The following is a 15155-nucleotide window of genomic DNA, read 5'->3' as shown; positions in this document are numbered from 1 at the left end:
GTCACTTGGTGCTAGTGTAAGGTCCCACATGCTTTTTGAGGTTAGAGCATTATCAACCCGTCAAAGTCTAGGAGAGTGGGGCGGCCAATCTGGACCATCCATTTAGTGGCAATTAAAATTCATAATATGAGATCTGCATGCTTCGATGCTTGCCAAATGAGCACATGGAACGCAAGCTTGCAACAACCTGTACTGCATTGACACATCAGCACACGGAACCCCATGCGTCACTATCAGAAGCTAGAATTTGCAAGGACATTGACTGTCCTTTCCCTACACCATGCAATCCCTTTATATACATAGTTTTGAACCAAAATTATGATACGCTTAAGGCATAATTATGAGTAATTTCATATTATTAGAATTCAGCTTAAACCATGGTGTGAGTAGTCATAGTGTGATGGGATACCATTACACCATATTCTTAGAATTTATTAGATAAGGTCACATTTTAGCTAGGATCAACCTTTCCATTTGCATATGCAAAAAAGGTTCCAAAGAAAGACCACATTTCCCAAATTATGAACCACTTGCTACATTCATAGATCAAATTTCCAAATTCCAATCGTTTAATGAAGACACCAATAAGAAAACTTCAAAGTACTATTGTTGCCTACCATCGTACTAGTTTGCAAAAATTTAAAGCCCTTTGATGAGCACAATCTGATTACCAGCACAATCTAATAAGCTTCTCTGAGGGAGGCACCGCATACCTAGCTAGGTACGATTGGGGGCAAGGGGACCACCGGCTCGATCCCTCACGGCATACCTAACTAGGTACGATTTGGGGCAGGGGACCACTGGCCCCCCACCGGGCCGGCGGTCCCCTGCCCCCAATCGTACCTAGCTAGGTATGCCGTGCCTCCCTCAGAGAAGCACATGATGTTGAGGTAAGTCATTATGTGGGAATTATTGTGAGAATCTGTCCAAAACTTCTTGTGAATGTTTAGCCAAAAAACGTGAGAGGAGGGAGCTTTTCCAATTAGTTTGAGGGAGGGTAGGGCAAAATGTCACATACCCCCCCCCTTCTTTTGACAATAGGTAAGGGCCATAGGACCTCTTTTTCCTCGATATCTCTTAATTGTTGAAAAATCTTCTGAAAAGAACCAAAGAAAGAGAATCAACTCTTCACAAAGAATTTCCTTCTCAAAGAAGCAACTTTTAAAAAACGAAAGGTATAACATATTTTTTGAATCATTATAACCAATCAAGTTATTCTTTTCCTTTCTTTTGTGTAATCACAACAGAAAGACCATAACACCAAAAAATGACAGATTCAAGTATATATTCAAAATAAGAAAGTAGCCAAGTTTTGAGAGGAAAATTATCAACGTAGGTAACAAAATCATGATTTATTAATTTGTATGTGTGTTTTTTTTTTTTGTGTGTGGTGGGGGGGGGGTGGGGGGGGGTTCACTATATAACATAGGGGTTGGCCAAAGTATATCCAAGGCCCAAATTTGGGGGCACATAGTAGCTTTGACATCAGCTGTCCGATTGTTCGATGAACTAGGAGTGAACTAAGGGTGGGTAAACTAAGGTGTGACCGTCTATCGTGCCGACATGGCAACTACACGTGCTAGCATGACAATAGGGCTTTTGTGTGACATTTGGGAGTTCTTGAGTTCAACCCATACCCTACAAGGCCGGTGAACTAGGGGTGAACTCGGGGTGGGTAACGACGGGGTAAATTGAGGGTCCTTTTCAGAGAGGGCTTTGGACCTCTCCCCAAAGTCATGAGGTATGAGGATCATAGATGTCTAGGTTTGTTTCTGCTCAAGCTGCGCAGACACAAAGAGAGCCTGATGAGAGGAGAGACTAGCCAGTCTCAGAGAAGACACATCACGGACTTCTATAGAGCAAACACTGGACACCCAGAGGAGCTACTACCACAGCAGATCTCATTGCCTCACACCAGAGGTACGCTGATCGATCAAGCGGTTGAGCTAGGGAGATCGAAACACCCACAACTGCAGAGGACTTCATAGCATCGACAGAGGCTACATCAAAGGATTCGGACCACTTTGGCCCAACATGCACGACGCCCGATCAGACTACTGTCCATGGAGGAGATTGATGAGATCCGCCAACGACCGATGCTGGATCTCCAATGACTTGTGATTTAGCTACCCCCAGCTAGCTGCTTAGTTCACGCCTACCAGTTTAGGATCCCATAGTACTTTTATTTTATCAGTTTAACATTTTGTCATTTCATTTTGTTACTCTGACTTTGTGTCAGATTCACCACATTGTAACGCTCTGGTCTCGTAGGTCATTTTGGCCTTTTGAAGACGTTAATATAACATTTCATTTCATTTCATTTCCCTCTCTCACCCGCCTCCACAAACACACCAATTCCATTTCTACAATCTTGTGTGAGAAGGCAACTGTATTAACACCCATCTTGTTTTACCCATTAATTTCCACAGTCACACAATAGATAGACAAGAAATTAGACGGGTTATTAAGTATTACTGTTTCTTCCATTAAAGAAGCCCTTCAAAAAAAGGAAGCTTAACCTGTCTTTACAAGTGAGAGCAGTGATTGACTGTGCCTCCTTTCCACATTATTTGAATGTCGCAATCAAAATTCACAACATTGAAACCTAACAAAACTGAAGCCAATCAGTCTCCCGAGTCCTCCAGGTTATCTCCACATCTACAAAACTGTGTTATCCACTATAACTCTGGCATCGAAAGCCAGCTAAAAGCTGACTGTTGTATGTTCTTTGAGATCCTTTATTGATGAATGACAGAATGCAAACCTTCTACATGAATTATCTTCTCAAGATCAGGACCTTCTCCCGCAAAGAAAAAATGTTGTGGACTTCTTTCACTGACCCCTGTTGCATACTCTACTGCACATTATAATACGAGTCTATAATAGCATCAGCAAGATAACTGCACTTTGCTGCTGACAGACCAGCCAGGGAGATACGGCCATCCTTGGTCATGTACACATGCCACTTGTCTGTCATGTTATCACTCTGCACAGATTCGAAAACCTTCTAGTTATCTGCACAAACAAAATGAGACATTTGACCTGACAGAATCACAAAGCACCCTTTCACCTCACCTGAGTCTTTGAAAGACCAGTGTATGAGAACATCCCAATCTGCTTCAGAACAAACGACCAATCTTTTCCACTTTTATCCTTTGCTGTCAGCTCATCATACAGCTTCTGCCTCACTTCTTTGATTCTTCCTGCCATTAGCTGCATTTCTGCCCTCCATTCATCAAACAAAGTATGATTCCCAACAACATTCGCAACAATTCGAGCTCCATGAACTGGAGGGTTCGAGTACATGGGGCGTGCTAATCGTTTCAGCTGGCTTTTAATGCTGGGCAAAGTTATTCAGGAATCACTAAAAAGCGCAAAAAATGAGCCACTTTCCGTAACAAGCAATAAACAAATCCCGCCACATACCGGACAGCAAGCTCAGAAGAGGTAGTAATGACATTTGTTGCCCCAATTCGCTCAGCATATAAACCCAAATTCTTGCTGTAAGACTGTGCCACGAAGAGCTCCATCCCTCGGGCAGCAAAACGTCTGACCGAGCTAGCATCATCATCTAGACTGCCACTAGCAAAACCCTGGTGCAGCAGTAGAATTAGAAGATGAGAGTGATCCCATGGTCCAAATTTCAAACAAAGCAAGAGAGGTGGTGGGAGATGGATTACAAAACACTTGCCTGGTAAGCTACGTCAAAGAAGGCTGTGTGACCCTTTTCCTGGATGACATCAGCAATAACATCCCACTGCTCCGTAGTGGGATCAATGCCAGTGGGGTTGTGGGCACAGCCATGTAGTAATATGATAGACCCCCTTGGAGCATCCTAAAATATAGAAGAGAAAATCTTCAGTACTGAAGAAGTGTTGCCTAGATTCACATCACAGAAACCTAGCAAAAAAGTTGGCAAAACCACCTTGATATCCGCCAGCATGCCCTCAAAGTCCAATCCTACAGTCTTTGGGTCAAAATATCTGTACTCTGACCAGGGCACCCCCGCATCATTGAAGATGTTCTTGTGATTTCCTGGGACAAGATAATAAATAATAAGTCCATGCAACTTGGTCAACACATCCGCTGTTCTGGGCACAATGAGTCAACAGACCAAAACGAGTAGAAAAAGACATAAGTGGAACAGTTCAAATCGTTACCCCATGTAGGAGCTGATAAAAGAACCTTTGTCCCTGGCATATATCGCTGAATAAAGGCAGCTGCAAGTCTCAGGGATCCAGTGCCCGAGAGAGATTGCACGGTAGCTACCTGAGCAAACCCATAGCAATGAGACCAGAAGAGAAATTCTGAAGAGAAGCCAAACATAACATGCCAGTCAAATGAAGATAAACATACTCGACCCTCTTTAATTATCGCATTGTCTGCACCAAGAAGCAACTCCACAGTTGCCTTGTTAAAGGCTGCAAGCCCCTCAATTGGAAGGTACTGCAATAGTAATAAATTTGGCATTCAAAACAGCTAACCTTAGCTGCATGAAGTTTAGCCCATGCAAAACTTAAAACTGGTGCATTTGCACATGCAGTTACACTTATAAAATACCAACTTACTTCCTTGTTATCTCCTTTTTCCAACATAAGCTTCTCTGCCTGGAAAAGTGTAACAAAAAAATGGATTAGATTCTCCCAAAGAGTAGAACAGCAAATAGGAGAACAAGCACCATGACAAGCACAGTGCCCAAAATTGATAACCTTTTCTAGGAAAGCAACTAAGCTTCCAAGAATCAACAATGTTGTCTTGTCTTTATTGGCTACAAGAAAATACTCTTGATCTTTGAGCTAACCTTTTGCACAATAAGCCTCTTTTGTTCCATCTTTTAATGTTCTACAAGAAGATTTTTCTCCTTTTGTTCTCTCATTCTTCATACATCATGCTGATTCTAAATTTGTTGTTATGTGTGCAACAAGGGAGCTTTTTATTTTCCGGGGCAAGGACGGGAGGTCATAAGAGCAGCTCCGCCGTCCCCCCCCCCCCCCCCCCCCCCCCCCAAAAAAAAAGTTGATGCAGATTGATTCAAAAATAATGGATACAAACCCATGAATGGCTCTGCACACTCTATTTCAACGTAAAAAATTAAACAGAGGATGGTGTGAAATCAAGGAGCTCATACATTCTGCAGAAAAGTTTTACCTTCTTTACGACATTGAGAACATAAGGTTGAAGATCTTCAGTTCTGTACGCACCCACACCCAAGTTTAGCTTCAGGTCACTGTTGTCAGCTCTAAAAGCTTCGGAAACACCAAGGATTGGATCTGGAGGAGCCATAGGAACAGCATGGAACCGTGAAGCTTCTGTGGCCACGGTCATAATGAGCTTACTTCCACTCTGAAATATCAACCAACAAGTGAGAGCGGAAATCGCGCACTAAGGAAAGGCCTGCACTTATATCTAGAATTGTGATTATGAGAGCAAGATCTGCTATCCATGAAACATGGGCTCTTTCTTGTGAGACCAACCTTTATCTTGAGAAGGGAAAATTCATTATCTGCTGGGCATGCGAACGCAGCCTTTCTAAGGCCGCATAGCTTGAGGGCTGGGGCATTACTGGCCTGAAGATGAAACGGAAAGAACATGCAAGACCTCAAATGAATGTTTGTAACGTCAGCACGCAGTGCTAAAGAGCAAGTAGCCATCAAACCTGGGAAATGGTCGCAAAGCTAGCAGGTGTGGCGGCCATGGATGCCGAAAACGTTCAAAGAGGCAACAGATCGGGATGAGGACGGCCTGCACAGAAAATTTCAAGCAGTCCAAACGGTCGGTAATGGAAACGCATGCAGAGAAAATCAGAAAAACACGGTGAAGAAAGACCGTGATTGCATGCAAGCATATACGAGCCAACAAAATAGACAAGCAGAGGAAGGAAGAAGATTCCTTACGGAGATGGAGCTGCGGAGAAAGCAAATACGAAGAAGACAAAGGGAAGGATGACCGAGATGAAGACGGGATGTAAAGGCACTCTCTCCGAGACCCTGCGTAGTGATGAGGAGGAAAATTTCTTGTGAAGGTTGTGAGCCCTTTTCATGAACGTGGCATAGGCTAGGCTTTCTCCTCGTGCGATGCTCACGCTTCCTGCAAACTTTTGGTTGGGGGGGGGGGGGCTCGTGATTATTTGGTGCCTAGGGGCGGCGGGATTGGTTTTGCACCGTTCAATGGCGGTTTAATCCCCAAATGATCGTCGTGTGATCACAATCGAAGTGAACCGCAAGGACACTCAAAGTGAACATCAAGTGATCTCCGTGGGATTCCCAATTGAGACGTAATCACCTTGTGAATCTACCTATTCCAAAATGATCACTGTGTGACCCCAACCATACCAAAGTGATCTCCAAGTGAACACCAAATGATCCCATCCCACCCCGGGCGGCATGGGATGGGATCAAAGCCCTTGGTGCTTCGAGCAATCAGGGTCGTCGATGGCTGGAGGTCTAAAATTAAGTTGGTCCACCTTTTTCGGCATGCTTGTCTGTGTGGGTAGAGGGAGGGGGAGGAAGCGCGAGAGAGAACGGACTCTCGTTGGGTCTACCTGCTGCATGTGGCTAGCAATTGGGGAGGGCTGTGAAGCTAGAGAGGTGGGGCCAAGGGAGCAACTGCATGAAGCCGAGCAAGAGGAGTCAGATGAGGCTCGAGAGCCTCAGTCCAAGGACCTGATTGAAGCACATCTTCAGCAGCAGGTACATCCAGTGGAGAGAGAGCAATCGGATGAGGCTTCCATGCCACAATCGATATAGGCTATTAAAGCGAAAGTTTGGCAACCGAGAGATGAAGCAGACATTCGACAGAGCCAACCGGTTCTGTAAACCATGAGGTAGCTGCGCTTCGCTTCCATTGTAGATTAGAGAGAGAGAGAGAGAGAGGAATGCTTAGTTGCTTGTCTTTGAGAGCATGATTATGGATGTGTGCACAAATGGCAGAGTCACTTCTCTCTCTTTGGCCAACATGAACCTTAAGGGCAATATCTCTATGGGGGTTTGGGAATTGAAGAGCCTGAAGCATCTCGATCTCAGTTTCAATGCCATCTCCGATCAATTGCCATAGCAAATAGGGAATGTGCAAAGGCTGGAGGAGCTAATCCTTGCATGGAAACCTCCTCGTGGGTATCTTGCCTTCTGAGTTGGGCATCACTCGAAAACCTTGCTAACTTAAGTCCATTTCGTGAATGAGAATGCAGGATTATTTAATGAATAAAAACTTATTTAATGGCACACTCGATATGGCATTGATGAGCCCCTATTGTTCACTTGAACGCCTGTGTCGGTGGGTTTAAGTTAGGTTGTCTTTGCTTTCATTATTGAACATTTTGCTATCGGCCTCAATGTATAGGTGTACTAAGTATCAATTTGGAGTATATAGGCATATGTATGAAGTGAAGATATATGTGGATTTACATGAATAGGGATGGGAATACGGAAGGCCATCTGATTTTGGGTTATGTGTTTGATACTTAATTTGTTTTAAGAGGGGTCTCCACCACAAATGAGGATGGATGTGCATGTATGCGTGTTATGCATTAGAAGAAGTGGCATTCAAATAAGGTTATGGTTGTATAATTGAAAGAATTGATCCATCTCTCTCTCTCTCTCTCTCTCTCTCTCTCTCTCTCTCTCTCTCTCTCTCTCCATTGAAAAGAGGGTACTCTCTTTTGCAAACAATTGAGTGTGGATCTGTGTATTGGATGTCATTTCCTTTGGATCAACATGACCATTTTAGTAAACCGTTCCTCACATAAGGGGCATTTGTTGATTTCTTAGGCCATGCATTCGCATCTTAGGTATTTGGTAATCTTAAGCAATTTGCCATTTCTATCTCATCGCTACTGCAGGTGAATGAGCCATACATTGAGGTGAAGTGTGATCGAGATAACGAGGTCGTACATTATTTTCGCTCTTCATAGACATGTCCAAACAAGAAATACGCCTTTGAAAAGCTAATGGACATGGTGCGATACCTTCAAGTGTTCATGGTATCCATGTGGACATTCCAAAAGGTTTGTCACGGTGGCCTAAGGCTTCATGTAGGTCAAGCAATGCCCATCAATGGGTCTTACGACAATCTGAGATACATTTCAACAACATTGAAGTTACATTAAATAATGCTCACAAAAAACATAGGAAAGATCTTGAGGAGAGAGCTCCCCTTTGCTGGGACAAAGTGCATGACAAGGAGGATCTCTCATAAGACACATGGTTCCAAGCCTACATGGAAACCGAAATGAAGCTATGGGAAGATGGCATGCCACATCGCGTTTCTTTGATGGAAGAAAAGATGAAGGATTTGATCAAATACGTCAGGTTAGTTTAAATTTTTTGCTCTTATTGAAGTCGACTTGTATTAGAGAGTTAGGATATGACTCCGTTGGTATGAAGCCTAAGTTAGGAGCTTCAAATGTGGTACACTCTCCCATAAACATCACGTGTCCGGATAGTAGCAACTCAAGATCAATCTTCATCGATGTGGGTACCCAAAAGATCAATTATAAAAGTTCAACTAGTAAACATGTGGATGCAGTTCTTGAGAGGTACATATTCCATGCTTGGATTATGTGTTCTTGTTCAATAAAAAAGTAATGAGTAAGTGTTTTATTTTTTGTGTAGCTTACAAGAGGGGTTAGTGTGTCACGTTCATTCAAAAAGATTGGTCTTAATGTGGACTACCCCATGGAGCTTGTGAATGATCTCCTACAATGTGACGCTTCTAGCAATTTAATGAATCTATATTTAATGTGAGTATAAATTTCATTGTGCAAGTGTGTATTATGAAAGTGCATGTAGTTCTATAATGAGGTGCACTATCCGTGAATGTATTAAAGGTGGAAGGAGAATACTCTTGCACCTGAAATCTTAGAGTAGATTCACTTTGTCAATAGTTTGTGGTATGCCTTTGTATTGAAAAATTCAAAGGCCAATACGAAGAGATTCACTAATTATTTTGGAAGAAAAGATCTCAGCGGTACTATGCTCACCTTCTTTCCCCTAGTTCATGAGTATGTATCTTATTTCAGCAACTCAACATTACCATTTTCATATCATAAAGATGTTTTGGTTGACAAGTGTTGCTTGGTTTTTTTGTAGATTCCATTGGACTCTCTTCGTATTTTACAATGCACATATCCGGCGTCTAAGTGGGTTAAGTCCAAACCAGTCATCGATTCTCTTTTTTGATTCCATGAATATGGGCCTAATGACAAAGTTCTTCCAAGAGTTCTTGTGGTAGTGTGCTTTGTTAATGAGATGTTATATAACTTTTTTGATAAATTTTAGTGAAGCGTGTTTCTATATTGATTGTTAGGGTGTTGCAACATTTCTCTTGATTTTGTTCCCGTTCCCATGTGAAGGTAGAGCTAGAAGATTCGAAAAATCTTTGCTACTACGATTCCATCGAGGTATGCTGGTTTGAGTAGTTAAATTATCAAAGATTTTGACGAGGACTCGCATTTGGCTTAAATATCGAAGTATACTTTTGGTCCTAGATGCCAAAACAACCTAATAATACCGATTGTGGGTATTACACAATGATTATCGTGTTAAATTTTATCGATGGCGCACTTATGCAAAAGAAACCACGAAAATGGGTATGTTTTTAAAACTATTTACATATACTCAAAAGTGCTATGTTGGTGTGTTTCAAGTCGTAATGTGTTTTCCTCTTTTGGCATGTTGTAACTTTGAATAGCTTCCAAAGATTGGTTCTCTCATGATGGTGTGGAAATTGAAAGTATTCAAGTGTCTCGTGAATGGAGTAGCAAAGGGAGATTGACTTTGCTTTGATCCGAGATATCTATTTTTGATGCAAGTTTGTCACATGCACAACAAGAGAAAGTCTTTGCCACATATGATGGTGGTAGTTTTGCTTAGTTTTGATTCGGTATATGTAAGCACATATGGGTTTAATTTGAATCAGATGTTGCTATTTGCCCAAGCATCGGAGTTAAATGCGGCTTACTTTGGTGTTAGTAATGCTTTGTAGGTATGCCAATACGTGTCAGTTGCCCAAGCATTGGAAGCAATTTTTTCTTGCTTTGGTGTCAATGTTGGTTCATTAGTGTCAAATGCAATTACTTTGGTGTTAATGATACGGCTAACCTTTGTGTTAGTGATGATTTGTAAGCACGAAAAAGATTAATAGATATGAAGGTTTCTCTCTTTGTCATGTGTACGTAGCAAAGTACGATCGAGTGGCTCACACTCCAAGTAGCTCTAAATGTAGCAAAGCTCCTACCGCAAATTACCTCTCACGTAAATAGCTCACCCTCCCACAAAGTATTAGAGCTCATGTACACCAAGATTGAAATGAAGAACACTAATAAAAATCGCGCGTGGAAAATATTAAGGCAAGATGTCTCACGTTACTTTATCACAATCTTCTTCACCCAAATCTACTTGACACCCTAATCTACTTGACATCTAATTGTTCTCTTGTTAGTGAAGTAATCTAGATTACCTGTAGGTACTAGAATCACAAAAAAGGGGGTCGCTTTCTTGTTTGTGAAGCAATCTAGGGTACATATTACTTGTAGTTACCAAAATCACAAAGAGGGGGGTTGCTTTCTGGTTTGTGAAGTAATTTAGGGTACCCTAGATTACCTATAGGTAACAAAATCACAAAGAGGGGGGTTGCTTTCTAGTTTGTGAAATAATCTAGGTACCCTAGATTACTTGTGTCATAATAACTAATATCTAATTCTCCTAAATAATTTTCTCATGTTAAACTGATCATTTAATATGGGGAAGTACCAGGGGAGAAAAGCTAGAATATTGGTTCAGCTGGCAGACCGGCCATAGTAGGGAACCAAAGGAGGGAAAATAGGGATCCAAAAGGGGGGGGGGGGGGGGGGGGGGGGGGGGGGGGCATCTGCAAAAGAGCAATGTTCAACAATGGGCTTTAAAGACCCTAAGGTTCAGCCCATTAAGACTTCCAAAATGCTAAGGTTCTAAAATTCAAAGGTTGTGTCCAATGGTCAAGCTTAGTTAAATTGGATGCTTAGTGAGTGTGCCAAAAAGTCTTCATGACTCCTAAAGAGGAGGGGTGGAGCACTAAAGGTAGGAGAAGAGAGAGAAGCTTGTGAGAGAACACACACACACTCAAAGGATTCCCTTTACACAAAGGGCATAATGGACACATGTCAGCTCCTTAGGCCAATTGCCCACAAGGTGCACTCAAATCCTATTGGATGGCCATAGAGGTGGACCAATGAGAATTAGGCTAGAGCAAATCTAGTTTAATTCATTTAAAAACACTTAATAAAAGAACCAATAAGAATTAAGCTCTCTAGAAGACTATTGGACAGTCTCCCAAGGGGTCCAATGAGCATTCAGCAGCCCAATGGCTTGCCTGATTCCTATTGGCCAGAAGAGAAAGGGATCCAATGAGAGTTTAGTTGCATTATTTAATTATCTAAATCTCTCACAAAAGGGGAAAGGGAGACACATATCACAAGGCTATCACTTATGCTTCTCAATTTTCATTGGCTAAGCTTGGAGAGGTCCAATGGGGTGGTGTCGGCATGAGTAATTTGCATGAGGGGTCGACCAAGAGAGAGAGAGGGGGCTGATTTTGACAAGGCATTATCACACACACACACACACACAATCTCATGGGTGAAGCAGGAAGACTCTCTCTCTCCTTCTCAAGCTTTAATGGAAAGCTCATCACCTACTCCAAGCTTGTGAGAAGGGAGGCCTACACCAACAACTCTTGGCTTTGTGATGCAAATCCAACCAAGAGCCAATCTTCAATGCATGCTCATCTCCTCTACCATGCTAATTACTAAGCTATGCTAAGCTATTATGAGTGATTAAGTGAGGAGATATACTTCTTTCTCGTAATACTACTCCTTCTTCCTCTCAATCTACTCTCATACCCCGCTAGCTCTCACCATCTTCGAAGGTGTGTGAGGTCTTGGGTCTGAGACCGTGAGGGAATTGATGTTGTGTTTTATAAGTGTTTGCTTAGTGCTTGAAGCTTCCACCTTCATTGCACTAGCTAGTTATTGAAGGAATGCAAAGAATTGTATTGTAAAATGTCTCCCTTGATGGGTGAAACCTATAATACAAAGCCTTTTGGAGAGGGGACCGTCTCCATGTAAATCCGGTCCTCAACTGTTGTCAATAGCTTAATTTCTCTCTCTTTTGAAGTATTGTTCATGCCTATCTAACTAGGTGTTATGCTTTTTGTTGCTCTCTTTACCCAAGCACTCTTGTTATGCTCATTAGGAATCTATTCTAATGAAATGCTCACTATGTTCATGCTATTTTCTGCTACACACAAGTTACTAGGCCATTAAATGTTTACATTGGCATCAAAGCACAAGGTTTCTCTTTCTTGCTCAAGAAGGGAGGTCCTGAAGCTAGCTATAAATGGTTGGTATTATTAATTGCAATTGAGTAAGTAGAATATGGATTTTTCAGCCTTGCAGTGCGCTTGCCTTCCTGCAAATAATGGGGCATCACCGTCGAGAGCTATGGTCTTAATAGTGGAGTCCTACGGGGCTTGCCTACGGCTTAACCACTATTGAGCTATTAGAAGCTTGACACGAGTCGGTGTTGTTTTGGTGTTGAAAGACCCTCTTTTCTATTCCTTGCAATTAATGGTATTTAAGCCATGGGTACAGTAGCTTGAGTGCTTTTCTAAAGGGGTAAAGAGGAGTAGCAACTAGGGCTTGAAGTGCCAAAGTATACCTAGAAAAGTTTACACATAAAAGTTGTTAGAATGGCTGACAATAGTAAAGAGAGTGAAATTAATCTTGATAGCTTTGATTTTGCTAATGAGGAGACCACTAATGATGCCCCTATGCTTGTTAACTACCTTGTTACTAGGCTTCAACAAGCCATGGGTAATCCATCCCTCCAAACTGAAGTGCAACGGCAGCTTCGTGCTCATGGGATTCTCCAACCTCCCCACCATGAAGAGAGAGTACCTAGGAAGCCTCCTTGTGAGACTTCCAAAAGAGGCCTCTCTCTGATTTGGGAAGAAGAAGAGGATCCATACGAAGGGCTCAAAAATTTTCTTCTTGATGACGCATCTTCTTCCCAAAGGAGAACTCAAAGAGCCCCCACCATAAGAATGAGAAAGAAGTGAGTCTCTTGCCACCTCGGCGGATATGGCTCCACAAAGTCGGGGGGCAAAACACTCTCCATCACCTCCTAAACGGAGAAGACCATGGCACACTTCTCCACACTATAATTCAAAGAGGGATGATAGAAAACAAGAGAAATAAAAAGGCGAGAAAGAGGTCACCCTCTTCTCCATCTTCTTCATCCTCTTCCGCTTATGAAGAAAGTGATGGTGCCGACAAGGAAGACCAAGGCAAGAAAAAGAAAGCGATGGTGCAACTTTTGAACCATAAAAAAGAAGAGGCCATAGGAAATCCTATGCCGCGTGGAAGAGGTCGTCCAAGCTCAAGAAGTTCAAAGAGGGAGGAAAGAGCATCTCTTTCCTTACCTACAATGGCACCTTTGGTGCTACGGACAAAGTCTTGGCTTTCATCTAACAATTTGATGTGGCGTTTGGAGATGAGGGCTTCACGGAGTCCTCTAAGCTACACCATGTAGCTATGCACTTTCAAAAGTTCGCCAGGCAATGGTGGTTTAGCCTACGGGCCAACGGTGAAGCTCCACAAACATGGAAAGCTTTAAGAGCTTCCATCATGAAGCATTTTTGGCCACCGATGCCAAAGACAAAGTACCCACCGAATGACAAAGCTGGAAGATCTCTCCCTACAAATCCATTCATAAATATGTAGACAAGTTTTGGGACTTACATCTCAAAGCCATTGTCTTCAAAAAGATGGATTTTGGAGAGCAAAAACAACAATTTTGTGCGGGCTTAACTGAAGAAATAGTGGAGTATGTCAACTCTCAAAGACCACTTTCCATATCTGCTGTTATACACCATACTATGGTGGCTTCACGAATCAATTTCCAAACAGGGGCTAAGAGAAATCTTAAGCCCACGGAAAACTAGGGTTCCAATGAGCCTAACAGGAAGGACAATGTCCAAAAGCCTCCTAAGGGCAATTCCAATAACAACAAAACTAAGGAGAAGGGAGTTTACAAAGGCAAACACAAACTGTCTCCTGAAGAGCTTGAGCGTTATCGCAAGGATAACCGCTGTTTCAAGTGCGTCGAGCAAGGGCATGTGTACCGTGCTTGTCCCCAAAAGAACACCCGCCATGAGCCTCCTAGAGCTACCTTGGTCGAAATCCAAGAAGAGGAAGCTCACCACAAAGGATCTCCTCTATGCCATGCTTGGGGAAAGGTAAGAGAACATGATTCCTTTATTCTCTTTGACCCTGTGTCTACTCACAATTTCATATCCATAGAGTTGGCCACCAAGCTAGGCATCCAAGCCTATGAGATGGGAGATGTCCTACCCGCAGATGGTGCTTTCAAGGGGCAAGAAGCTTCATCCACTCCCTTAATTGGGAAATTGAGGCTCCATGTCCAAAGCTATGTGGGACAAAGAGGACTTCTTTATCTCTCCTCTCAAGCACGAGGATGTAATCCTAGGGGCACCATGGTTTGATTGCATGGCTGCCAATGTTAAATTCCTTGAAAGGAAAATCTACGGGAATACGGGAATATGGATGATAGTAGACAGGTTTAGCAAACAAGCTCATTTTATACCTGTCAAAAAGACTATCAAAGCCCATCAAATGGCAACCCTCTTCATATCAAAATCTTCAAGTACCATTGGCTTGCCAATGTCCATAGTGTCGGATAGAGATCCTAGAATGACCAATAATTTCTAGAAGGGTCTCTTTGAGAATTTAGGGACAATGCTAAATTTCTCTTTGGCCTATCATCCCCAAACGGATGGCCAAAGTGAAATAGCTAACCTAACAATTCTTGATCTACTAAAAGCCTATGTAACAGAAGTAGATCAAAGGTCCCAATGGGAGAAGTACTTACCCTTAGTGGAGTATGCCTACAATAACATTGTACATACTTCCACAGGAAAAGCACCTTTCGAGGTAATTGAGGGAAGATAAAAAAGTCTCCTGCTACTTAAGGTACACGGGAAGATCTTTGATGTAGATGAGTATAGCCGAGACCTACAAGAATCTTTCCAAAAGATTAAGGATGCTATCTCTATCTCATAGCAAAGGCAAAAGGTTGCTGCTAATAAGCACAAAAGAGCCC

General features: G+C 42.4%; 1 protein-coding gene across 1 annotated transcript; it reads right to left on the bottom strand.

The window, feature by feature from the left end:
• Positions 1-2459: 2459 nt before the first annotated feature.
• Positions 2460-6052, bottom strand: ASP5 (aspartate aminotransferase 5). The gene is made up of 12 exons (XM_086502595.1): positions 5895-6052; positions 5657-5742; positions 5475-5567; positions 5149-5343; positions 4569-4607; positions 4357-4446; positions 4161-4269; positions 3926-4035; positions 3692-3835; positions 3427-3593; positions 3076-3340; positions 2460-2986 (listed from the first exon to the last, which is right to left on the bottom strand). The coding sequence occupies exons 2-12, from the start codon at positions 5693-5695 to the stop codon at positions 2855-2857; spliced, it is 1383 nt and encodes a 460-aa protein (XP_086358721.1). The 5' UTR covers positions 5696-5742; positions 5895-6052; the 3' UTR covers positions 2460-2854.
• Positions 6053-15155: the final 9103 nt, after the last annotated feature.

Source organism: Adiantum capillus-veneris, chromosome 27 (genome assembly GCF_014529385.1).
Source record: "Adiantum capillus-veneris isolate H3 chromosome 27, ASM1452938v2, whole genome shotgun sequence".
Taxonomy (NCBI): Eukaryota; Viridiplantae; Streptophyta; class Polypodiopsida; order Polypodiales; family Pteridaceae; genus Adiantum; species Adiantum capillus-veneris.
This window is presented reverse-complemented; position numbering and strand designations above follow the sequence as displayed.